The sequence below is a fragment of the Mytilus edulis genome, chromosome 3 (genome assembly GCF_963676685.1).
Source record: "Mytilus edulis chromosome 3, xbMytEdul2.2, whole genome shotgun sequence".
NCBI classification, from domain to species: domain Eukaryota; kingdom Metazoa; phylum Mollusca; class Bivalvia; order Mytilida; family Mytilidae; genus Mytilus; species Mytilus edulis.
The window spans coordinates 104965734-104978722 of NC_092346.1; the positions used below are offsets into that span (position 1 = coordinate 104965734).

General features: G+C 31.4%; 1 protein-coding gene across 1 annotated transcript in view; it reads left to right on the forward strand.

The window, feature by feature from the left end:
* The window catches only part of LOC139514722 (uncharacterized), a 50485-nt gene extending 46557 nt beyond the window's left edge, over positions 1-3928 (forward strand). The window contains exons 3-4 of the mRNA XM_071304327.1: positions 2299-2375; positions 3388-3928. Of these exons, the coding sequence (XP_071160428.1) occupies positions 2299-2375; positions 3388-3509 (199 nt within the window). The 3' untranslated portion in view covers positions 3510-3928. The remainder of the gene's footprint in view (positions 1-2298; positions 2376-3387) is intronic.
* The last annotated feature ends 9061 nt before the right edge of the window (positions 3929-12989 follow it).

A 12989-nucleotide genomic window follows, 5' to 3' on the forward strand; every position in this document is an offset into this window, starting at 1 on the left:
CCATACAGCATATTCAGCTATAAAAGGCCCCGATAAGGCAATGTAAAACAATTCAAACGAGAAAACTAACGGCCTTATTTATGTAAAAAAATGAACGAAAAACAAATATGTAACACATAAACAAACGACAACCACTGAATTACAGGCTCCTGACTTGGGACAGGCACATACATAAATAGTGTGGTTAGTACATTCATTATCTTATGTAGAAAATGGTGGATTGAACCTCGTTAATTTGATGGCCAATTCGGCCACTTATATGGCAATGTTTATAAATTTCCAGGAATAAGTGTATGTGCATAATGAAACGAACATACCCTGATTGAAAAAAACATTACGATTAAAAGACATATCTATTTACATGAGTTTAACTGTACATGAATACGCGTAAATGTATTCAAAAGCTGCGAACAAATGCAATGATTTTTGTATGCAAATGTAATGTACCGTAGCATTCAGTATAGTAAAAAAAGAAATCAAGTTACAATAAACGGCAGGCACACACATATCAATTAAAACGGGAAGTCAGAAAGTGATATATAAAGGCAACAGTAGAATACCGCTGTTCGAAATTCATAAATCGATAGAGAAAAAACAAACCGGCTTACAAACTACAACTGAGAGAAACGTATCAAATATAAGAGAACTACGACACAACAGAAACACCAAAATGTAACACACACAGAAACGAACTATAATGTAACAATGGACATTTTCCTGACTTGGTACAGGGCATTTTATGAAAACAATGGTGGGTTGAACCTGGTTTTGTGGCATGCCAAACCTTCCGCTTTAATGGCAATGTTAATTATAGCATTAAAATGACAACATTACACGACAGGGGTACAATAAATAAATGGGAGAAAATATAGGACAGAAAAACAAACGAATAATAGTCATCAAAAGGTACCAGGTTAAAAATGTTTATACGCCAGATGTGCGTTACGTCCACACAAAACTATGCTCAGATGAAAAAAGTTTGAAAGCCAGAACAAGTACAAAGTTGAAGATCGCCGAGGACCAAAAGTTCCAAAAAGTTGTGACCAATACGGCCAGGGTTATCCGCCTGGGACAAAAATATCATTATTATCAAGAATAATACATAGTTTTACAAACAGTATATGAATTTATCATGATAACATGAAAGGCATATAAAATGAACCCGAGATAGGTTTGTTATAATCGAATCAACGGGTAAGTTATCCATTCGTTTGATGTGTTTGAGCTTTTGATTTTGCCCTTTGCTGATGACTTATAAATAGAAATTGACTATTAGGTTCGGTTGAAAACTAAACTTTACGACATAAGAGATGATTTCAGCTTCCCAGTTGTGGCCTTTTCAACCAGGAGTTCCAAAAAGGTGAAGTTGAAATCATCACTTCGTAAATTTTAAGGACGCCATCATGAGTTGGTTTTATAAGTTGGTTGATAGTTATGGTATATCCGTTAAACAGATGCTATCGGATATGTTCTTTATGTCGTAACTACAATCCCGTTGCCTTTTCATGAATGTGACCTACCTAATAAGACTATTTACCGGCTTTGTAATAACATGAGCAACACGACAGGTGATACATTTGGAGTAGGATCTGCTTACTCGTCCGGAGCACCTGAAATCACCCCCAGTTTTTGATGGGGTTCATGTTGTTTTGTACCCCTATTTGGGACATTTTGTTCACGCATCATTGTCAATATAATAAAATTTGATGCGACTATCGTACAAGTGAGAGCTTTAGCGCTATAAAACCAGGTTCAATCTACCATTTTGCTACATTTCAGAATGCCTGTACCATGTCAGGAATATGACGTTTGCTGACCATTCGTTTGATGTGTTTTATCATTTGATTTGGCCATTTGATTAAGAACTTTCCGTTTTGAATTATCTCAGAGTTCAGTATTTTTTATTTTTTTTTAAATTTTTAATAGTATTAAATAGCAATCTTTCAATATGCAATCACACGTAAAACAGTTGACGGGCACCAAAAAGCAGAAAGTAAGGGATTTGATATTTTACCAAAATACTCAACAATAGCTTTTCCAAATACTAGTATAATATTGGAAATGTAATAAAGGTCACGTAATGACCCGTTTTTGCTTTTCTCTACAAAAACATTTTTCTGATGGATATTTGAGCTTTTTGGATGGTCTTTAAATGATGATGATGATGATAAGGGCAGTTTTACAACGAAAATTTGCAAACAATAATTGGTTTATTACTCGCTTAAATGCATTTGTTTGACTAATGTTTCAAATAATTATTCGAAAATGTTCCCAACGTGAAATATTATCTATTTTCAGAACAATAGTCGGAGCCTGCATTGGAGCTATAGTTGGTCTTGTGTTTTTCATCGTCCTCATATACCTCTGCTGTAGATGTAAGTCCATAAGTATATTTAAACATGCACAGGCAGAATAACATTGAATAAACAAATTAATTAATTGGTATGATTTTAAAAGAAGAAGACAACATATACTGTTTTATTAAATATCTTAAAGAGGGGCGAAAGATGCCAGAGTCACATTCAAACGTATACATCGAAAATAAACTGACAACGCCATGATCATTATAGGTGATTATCAAAGTTGTTAAGAGTAAGGTCGATTGTGCACCAAAATGGTTAATTTATATATTACTATAATGGATTTATTCCTATATATTAAAAATTGGAATATGCTAGAGTTTGGAGTATTATTAAATGCGACGTTTTCTTCAAAAAATCTAGTTGAAGCTAATAAAGATAGTATTTGTCTGTTTGTCTTTTTCTTGTTTAGCCATGACGTTGTCAGAGATGATTTTATTAACAGTGTTAAAAATAGGAATAGTTCGAGATTTTGAAATAAGATAGATGAGCATGTGTACACTAAAATGTTAAATTCATAGAATAAAACAAACTATATATCTTACGTTGCATTATTGCATCACTGCCCCATGATATGAAGAGATTTACTTTAACAGTTATGTTTAACCCCGTAAAAGATTTACGTGTCTGTGTCAAGTCAGAAGCACGATGTGGCAGATACTGGTTGCCGTCTGTCATGTTCTGTTTTCATTTATATTTTTAAGTATTTACTAGGCTGCAGTTTTAGGCTTTAATCAGGTTTTCGTTTTTTCTGTTTTGAATTATTTCATGTCAGGGACTTTTATAGCTTATTATACGGTATGGCATTTGCTCATTGTTGGTGACTTATAGTCAATTTCACCTCGTCTTTTGGTCTGTTGTGTATAGTTGTTTTCATTGGATATCATACCACATTCATATAGTTAATTTTACTTTTTCTTAAGTTGTCTTGAAGCATAAAAAACATGTTACAATTATAATAAAAAATAATGTAATAGTCCAAATCAAAGAGAACTATTAACTTGCAAAATTATAATTTTTTAAACAGCAAAGAAAGGCACAGTTGGAACTGTTATAACTCATCCGGGTGCTAACACCACAGTAGTTGGACAACAACAGTATGGTCAGCAAGCTTATGGTCAACCGCCTGTATACGGTCAACCACAATAAGGACAATCAAGCGGGTTTGCATAGCCAGGCCCGGATCTAGCATACCTACCAACTAAAACATAACGTTTGTGCTACAGCAAATGTTTCAGAAACTAGACGTTTACTTTATTTATCGACATGTTATTGCGTGGATTTTACTCATCTGATTTACATATGTACGTGTCCGTCTTACAGTGAATAAAACAAAAAAATGGAAATATTAACCTGTTACATGCTGTCTTATTCATAAATAGCAAAAATATTAAGAATTTATTTTAAAAAAACTATCCTTTCTTTTACCTTTTAACTTGAAAGAAGATCTTATACAGTTTGTGTGTGTACATCATCCAACTTTCTAGACTTTTTTAAGTAATATGTTTCATTTACATTATTTGTCATGTTGAATACTAGGATAACGTATCATTAAATATGCAATATATATTAATGCGTTGCAATATTTGTTTTATTGCGAAATAATATCAAAGCGATTAATATTAATGGTTGAGTATCACAATACTAAAACAACTCGCATTTGATATCTGATTATTCGGTGTACGTCTGTACGTAGATTTGATATCTGATTATTTGGTGTACGTCTGTACGTAGATTTGATATCTGATTATTCAGTGTACGTCTGTACGTAGATTTGATATTTGATTATTCGGTGAACGTCTGTACGTAGATTTGATATCTGATTATTCGGTGTACGTCTGTACGTAGATTTGATATCTGATTATTCAGTGTAAGTCTGTACGTAGATTTGATATCTGATTATTCAGTATACGTCTGTACGTAGATTTGATATCTGATTATTCGATGTACGTCTGTACGTAGATTTGATATTTGATTATTCGGTGTACGTCTGTACGTAGATTTTTCAGAAATCCAAATAATTAATCTCACATTTTTCTTCAAAAATCGCAAAATTTGTTGAAGAAGATTTTGGTTAGAAAATGTTGAAAGTTAACAAAATTCCGAACCACACATATGATCTCGAGATTAAACAATCAAAATCACCGTCTTCTTAAAATGTTATAAACTTAAAAGCCGAAATATAATTTTAGAAACGTGCGTCTCTGATATTCTGATGTCAACGGTATATAAAACTACTACCATAATGATAAAGAAAATTACAATGTTTAAACAATAGGATAGCCTGAATCATGTAAAGACATAACAACTGTTTGTTGTACATTCATTTCGTACCCAGGTCTAAGACATGAGAATTGTTTTCAATTCGAAGAGAGCAGTGAACCAATTATTACCTCTTTAAACGTAGTGTTCAAGGTGCAATCGATAAATTCATATTTTCCATAGAATGTAAAGATTTAAAGATCTGTTGATAACGTTTAGAGTCTAATTTAAATTATGTTTGGCCAAATTTAAAAGACAAATTGATCAAAGAGTTATAAATTTAAAATCATTGAAATCCTTTGCAATAGATTTTACTGATTAAATGCACAATATCGAAGTATGCTGTCATATACGATACAATAAAAAGTCAATACACTGATTTTAAATCAAAATTCCGTAATTACTAAAAAAAACAAGGTGCACTATTATGTGGTAATATAATATGGTGTATCATTCTCCTGTTTTCATTGGATATTACGATCACGTGTTTCCAAGGTATTTTATGTATCCGATGCATAGTTTATATTTTTAATTATATTGACGCTATATTTATATTTATATTTATATGGACGGTCAATATGAACAAAATCTTGCTAAATTTATATTTATGACGCCGTGACGTCGCATATGATAACGATGGAGGAAGCGCCGCAACAGACAAAAATAACATTTGCAAGTTTATCAGCAGGAGATATCAAGAGTTTTATGTCAAATGAAGACGCTAAGAATACAAGAAATATAACGCAATAAGCTATAAAGTTGTTCACATAATATTGATGTTTTCAATAACAATAATTACATGTTCAAATTCTCACAAAATACAATTTAAAAATATACAGAAAGAACATTTAACGCCATGTTCCTATATACATGCTGTACATATGATAATCATACCCCTGTCCAGGAATGATCTAAGGTGCTATGGAAATCAAACACCGGTCCAGGAATGATCTGAGGTGCTATAGAAATCAAACCCCTGTCCAGGAATGATCTAAGGTGCTATGGAAATCAAACCCCTGTCCAGGAATGATCTAAGGTGCTATGGAAATCAAACCCCTGTCCAGGAATGATCTAAGGTGCTATGGAAATCAAACCCCTGTCCAGGAATGATCTTAGGTGCTATGGAAATCAAACCCCTGTCCAGGAATGATCTAAGGTGCTGTGGAAATACAAAAACGGATATATATTTGGATAAATTAATATAAGAAATATATATATATATATATATATATATATATATATATATATATATATATATATACAACTCGTCTAAACATCAACCCAACAATGTTAGATCTGTAAATTTGCTTTCGCAAATTTTTGGTTCTTCCCTCGCCGGGATTCGAACCCATGCTACTGTGATATCGTGACACCAAATCGCCTGCACTGCAGCCGTCCCGCTAGACCACACGACCACCTGGGCTCTCAAAAAAAAGAGCTTTCGGTGGGCATGTGTTACCTTTCCACGTCAGTTTTAATCTAGCGGCGTACTACAGTACATGATATATAAGGCATGAAGATGTTAATTTTAATATATATATATACATATGTAGGACTCGGAGGTGCGATGGGGACGCTGAAGTGCGATGGTCATGCTGAAGTGCGATGGTCCACGCCGAAGTACGATGGTCCTTTCGCTGAAGTGCGATGGTTTTGTGTATCATATGACGTTTGAATAATGTGACGTTTTCAAAATACAACATGGATTCGCAGGCAGGAGAATAGGTTTTGTAGATGAAAGTTTCATGCTAATAAAGGAAAGTAAGGGGGGAATGAAACGAACGATTCAAGTCCCGAACAGTTTTAAACGTTACAAACATATGTTTAAACATTTTAGGCAGCAAAGCGTCTGAAAGATGAACGTGGTCACCAAATGTGATAACCAGTATTCTGAATTATTCCACTTACTTTTTGTACGACAAATACAGTATACTAATCTTAATTCTAATGCAACAACGTTTGTAACATTCATTTTAATTGGATAACGTCACTTATTTGCATGGCATCAATTGACAATTGATGCTATCGGACGTACGCGCAAGCGCAGACGGCATATGACAGATTTTAAATGCATGTTTTAACGTTTAACGCGTCGCCAGTAAACTTAATTTGCGACCATCAAATCCCCAATTGATGCCGTCGGAGCTTAAAATACAATACAGTTATCTCCTAATTCATCTTTACGTAATCGGCACATGATTTTATGTGGGCAATTTAATAAAAAAAAATAAGTAAATAAAAAAGTATTAGCAATGTTTCAATGTTTTTGCTATTTCAAGTTCATATAATGTTTTTTTATTCCACGAGATAAATTTAGTTTTGAAAGAGAACACAATCGCTCTAGTCTTGTTTTTTTTTATGGTTTCAGTGTTAATGGTCTACAACATGTTAGACATAAATTAACCTGACTAAACCCTATGTGTACTTCCCAATTGATTATTCTATTCTTTTATTTTTCGTGAAATAATTGACAAGCCTCGCTATCAGTGAAGCATATATTTCCTTGGCGGTATTTTACTTCGTGAATACTGTTTCGTCATCAGGTATATATAAACTGATGAAGAATTGTTGTGAACAATTACTAAGTTTTATCATAATATTTAAGTAAATCAGTGGCGGATCCAGAAATTTTCACAAGCGGAGGCCCGCTGACTGCCTAAGAGGGGGTCCGCTCCAGTCATGCTTCAGTAATTCTCTATATATATAAGCCACAGAAAAGGGGGATCGGGTCCCCTGTCCCCCCCCTAAATCCGCCTCTGTAAATGATATATACACTTCTTAGTACTATTATAAAGACCTACACGCTGAATCTTTTTTTTCCCCTTCAAAACCTTATTCCATACTCTTGCGTGCTAAAAGGAGAATGGGAGAATTAGAAAATTAGATTAAAACTAAAATAAAAGTCTTTGGTATGATCTAAACAGATATTAAACCATCTTCCAAATTAGAGGCTATAGCAGCTTATTTTGTCAAATCTTATTGGTGTTTTTTTTTTAATGAAACAGCTCATATACATTTTGCTTTTACACAAATTCTTAGGTTGGCCATCGCACTACAGCGTAACCACCATCGCACTTCAGCGTAAATATCAACAAGTTAACGTCACAATGTCACCATCGCTCTTCAGCGTGTTAACCATCGCACTTCAGCGTAGACCATCGCACTTCAGCGTGACCATCGCGGTTCGGGGTACCATCGCGGTTCCGAGTCCTACATATATATATATATATATATATATATATATATATATATATATATTTAAATGACTGAGTTAGCTATCATATCAATCAATGACTCTCACAAATCATTATATTGATTTATGATGTAAGGGAGATAATCATCTCTAGCTAGTTTTAATGATAAAGATTACACATAGAGAACATCATTTCTGTTATTTAGTTAAAAGAAAATAGAACAATAGTGGATATGTTACTTTTTGAACAACATAATTTGTTTTTAACCATTTGATTTTCTAGCTTTGTCTCTTTTTGATATATATGATCTCATTTTTTTCTTCTTTCTATTTTTACATTTTACAAATTGTATGTCTTTTTTCTCTATTTCATGTTATTGGCACAGTAATGTATAATATATTATGCAGCATTGTTGGTGTTTTCTGGTTACAATTTGAATTCTTCTCAGACATGGCAGGTGAGATCAGACATCTTAAAGATATTTTCACATTCACACACTTTAAGTACACAGCTGTATGGGTTTTTTCTTGGTTTTCTTTTATGCATTTAACAAAATACATATTTTTGTTTTTTAAAATAGAAATATCATTTGAAAATGAGTAATAATAGTATAAAAATTCTCTCATACAACTGTCAAGGTCTTAATTCAATAGAGAAGCGAAGAGATGTTTTTGATTATCTTAAATAAAAAAACTTTAATATATATTGCTTACAAGATACACATTTTTCAGAAAATGATGAAATATCAATAAAAAATCTATGGGGAGGAAAGAACATATTTAATTCATTTGCTACAAATCAAAGAGGGGTAGCAATTTTATTGACAACACACTTTGAGTATAAAATACATAAAGTAAAAAAAGATGATCAAGGACATTTGTTAGGAATTGATATGGAAATCGAAGGAAAGAGAATGACGTAAATAACCGTATATGGTCCAAACAAAGACACACCAGATTTTTATATAAAACTGAGTGGAATGATAGAAACTTTAAACAATCCATCAGTTGTTATAACTGGAGACTATAATTTAGTGCAAAACCAAAGTCTCGATACATATAATTATCAAAATATTAATAACCCAAAAGCTAAGGAGAAAGTTCTAGACTTAAAAGATCTTTATAATTTAACAGACCCCTTTAGGGAAATTAATCCAGATTTAAAACAGTTCACATGGAGAAAAGCTAATCCCATAAAACAAGCAAGATTAGACTTCTTTTTAATATCCCAAGACCTTAATCAAAATGTAGTTGATGTACAAAATCACAACAGCTATAGATCAGATCACTCCCCAATAATATTAAATCTGAAGATGAATGATTTCATACTTGGAAAAGGATTATGGAAATTTAACAACTCACTTTTACATGATATTGAATACTCCAAAACTATAAAAGACACTATACTTAAAGTAAAAGACCAATATGCATCATTAGTATATAATAGAGAATCGTTAGAAGAAATTAATGATTTAGACATCCACTTTACAATAAATGACCAACTTTTTTTAGAAATATTACTTACAGAAATCAGAGGAAAAACTATTTCCTATGCATCTTATAAAAAGAAGGAAAGAGATAAAGAGGAAAACATATTGTCAGAAAAAATTCAGAAATTAGAGGAAAGCATCTTAACAGAGGAAATATTAAATGAAATTGAACACCATAAATCTGATCTTAGAATAATAAGGAAAGAAAAAATGAGGGGATACTATATCAGGTCAAAAATGCAATGGATTGAAGAAGGGGAAAAGCCATCTAGTTTTTTTTGAACATGGAAACTAAACATTTTATAAATAAAACCATTCCCAAACTAGTTAATGAAAAAGGGGAGACAATTTGTAAACAAGATAAAATATAAGAAGAGGCCAAAAATTACTATAAAAAACTGTATACTAAAACAGAAAGCTTGAGTGAAGTAAATCTTAATAGTGAAATACCTGATTCCGATATTAAAAAATTAAATGATACTTTAAAAGAATCTTTAGAGGGGGAGATAACTTATAATGAATTGACAACAGCTATGCGTAGAATGAAAAATGAGAAAAGTCCAGGGTCAGATGGCTTTACAAATGAGTTCTTTAAATTCTTTTGGACAAATGTAGGAAAATTTGTTTTCAGATCTATAATTTATGGTTACAAAAGGGGGGAATTATCAATAACTCAAAAACAGGGTATTATTACTTGTTTACCAAAAGGTGATAAACCTAGACAGTTTATGAAAAATTGGCGACCAATAAGTCTTTTGAATACAACATATAAACTAGCATCAAGTTGTATAGCAGAGCGTATTAAATCTGTTCTACCCATTATTATTAGCAATGATCAGACAGGTTTTATTCCTGTAAGATATATTGGAGAAAACACTCGTCTCATATATGATATTTTATTCTATACAGAGGTAAATGATTTGCCAGGTCTTCTCCTTCTCATAGATTTTGAAAAAGCTGTTGATTCGGTATCATGGAAATTCATAAATGAAGTATTAGACTTTTTCAATTTTGGACCCTCTATAAAACTTTGGATAAAGACTTTTTACACAAATATAAGCTCATCAGTATCCCAAAACTGTTTTTTTATCAGATTTCTTTCAGATTCAAAGAGGCTGTAGACAAGGGGATCCTTTATCACCTTATATTTTTTCTTTTATGTGCTGAAATTCTAGGAATTTTAATCAGAAAGAACAAAGAAATTAAAGGAATTAAAATTGATGACACAGAATATCTTATCTCCCAATACGCAGATGACACATCAATAATACTTGACGGTACACCTGAATCTCTAGATGCATCTCTTCGCTTACTCCAAAAATATGCTGAAATGTCTGGTCTCCATATGAACTTGGAAAAAACAAAGGTGGTGTGGATAGGCAAAAAAAAAATACAGTCAAGACACAATGTGTGTAAAATGGGGATTAGAATGGGGTTCCAGTAGGTTTACATTACTAGGAATAAACTTTTCTGTTAATTTGCATGAAATGGAACTGCTGAATTATGGTCAAAGAATTAAAGAAATTGAAAATATAATAAAAATTTGGTCTTAACAAACATTAACACCAGTTGGAAAAATAACTATCATTAAGACACTAATTATTTCAAAATTGAACCATCATCTGTTTTTAACATTACAAGCACCATGCAAAAATACTTTAAAACAACTAACTAACAAAATTTATTCATTTATTTGGGAAAACAAACCTGACAAGATAAAAAGAGAAATATTATGTTCTGAACACAAATTAGGAGGGCTGAAAATGATAGATATTGACAAATATATAAAAGGATTGAAACTAACTTGGATAAGACGGTTGTTGAAAAACAACCCAAAACTAAATAAGCTATTAGAAAGTACTGAAAAAATTAGTATTGAAAACCTAGTTTATTTAGGCCCAACAAAAAGATGTAAAAACCCTTTTTGGGAAGAAGTTTTTAAAGCTTGGACAGATTTACAAAATAAATTCATACCAAAAAATGAAGAGGAGTTTTTATCAGATTCGCTCTGGAATAATGAAAACATAAAAAAAGGAACAACATCCATTTTCTATAAAGACTGGATAGATAAAGGGATCTTTTTGATAAATGATTTATTAAACGATGAGGGAAAACTAATGACTTTTCAACAATTCCAAAACATTTATAAAATTAAGTCAAACTTTCTTACTTACATGTATAATGGGGTCATTTCATCAATAAAATCATATAAAAAGGCTTTAAAAAACTATATATCCATAAACAATTGTTTTAAAACACTAGGACCAATTATGCCAAATAATATAAGAATATTTTTTTTTATCAAGAAAAGGCTTGAAAGATATGTATAAAGTATTATTTGAAAAAGCAGTACTAAACTTAGATGTGAAGAAAAATGGTCATTAACACTCAACAAAAATTTTCATTGGAAAACTGTGCATAATATGTCTTTTTACTCCACAAAAAGCTCAAAACTCCACTGGTTCCAATATAGAATAATACACAGAATATTGGGCACAAATAAATTTTTATTTAAGATAAAAATAAAACAAAGCGATAAATGTACTTTCTGCAGTGAAGTTACTGAAGATATTGAACACATATTTTGGACATGCCATAAAATAGCAGATCTGTGGATAAGACTCATGGACTGGATTTATAACCAAACACAAATAATTATTCCATTTAACATGGATATAATTTTATTCGGAAATTTAGGAAAAAACAGAAAATAATGAAATAAAAAACTTAATAATACTTTTATCAAAATTCTTTATCTATAGAACAAAGTTGTGTGAAAATCAAGTAAATTTTGCAGGGCTGAAAAACTATCTAAAATAATATTTAATACTAGAAAAGAATATATTTTTTAAAACAAAGCCTCTTCACATTGCCAACCTCTACTGGGACCCCTGGCTTCCATTATTAGAATAATTTACACTTAAGCAACTTAATTAGCATTACCCTATGTAATGTTATTGTGCATTCTATTTTAGCCTTCCCACACCAACATATATGTTTTTATATAATATACTGTTATATGTTGTTTATTGTTTATTGTCTTTTGTTCTTGATTTTGTGCCTAAAATGCATATACATTCTCTAATATCTGTTTTGTGTTTGTATGAATTATTTACAACGGAAAACCAACTTTGCCAAATTTATTTAATGTTGTATCTTAAGAAAAAAATACTGCTGCCAAATTCCAAACTTCAAGGACTTTCTATTATTTATTTTTCTTTTTTTTTTCTCTAGTTTTTGTGTTTTTTTTTTGTTTTTTTTTGCATTTGTGTTTTAATTATTTATTACTTTCTCTTCTCTTCTCACATTCTCTCTTAAATAAAATTCTCACTTTATTGATCAATATTGAAATAATTGATACACAATAATATACTGTATATATATTTTATAATTTTGAGTTCTAACAATTACTAACAATTTTTATAAATATACAATCTAATGTTTAACGAGGCCGGGATAAGGTACCGGTACTTTCTGTATCAAACTAACAAATGTAAAAGTTTTCAATAAAGTATGTATAATTTAAAAAAAAAAAAAAAGAAAAAAAGAAATACAAAAACCAGATCCTGCTCCTCATATAGCACTCGTCGTGCTGCTACTTAAAGTACAAACCCGGTATTAAGCCATGGCGTTGTCAGTTTATTTTAGATTTCTGAGTTTGACTGTCCCTATAGTATCTTTCGT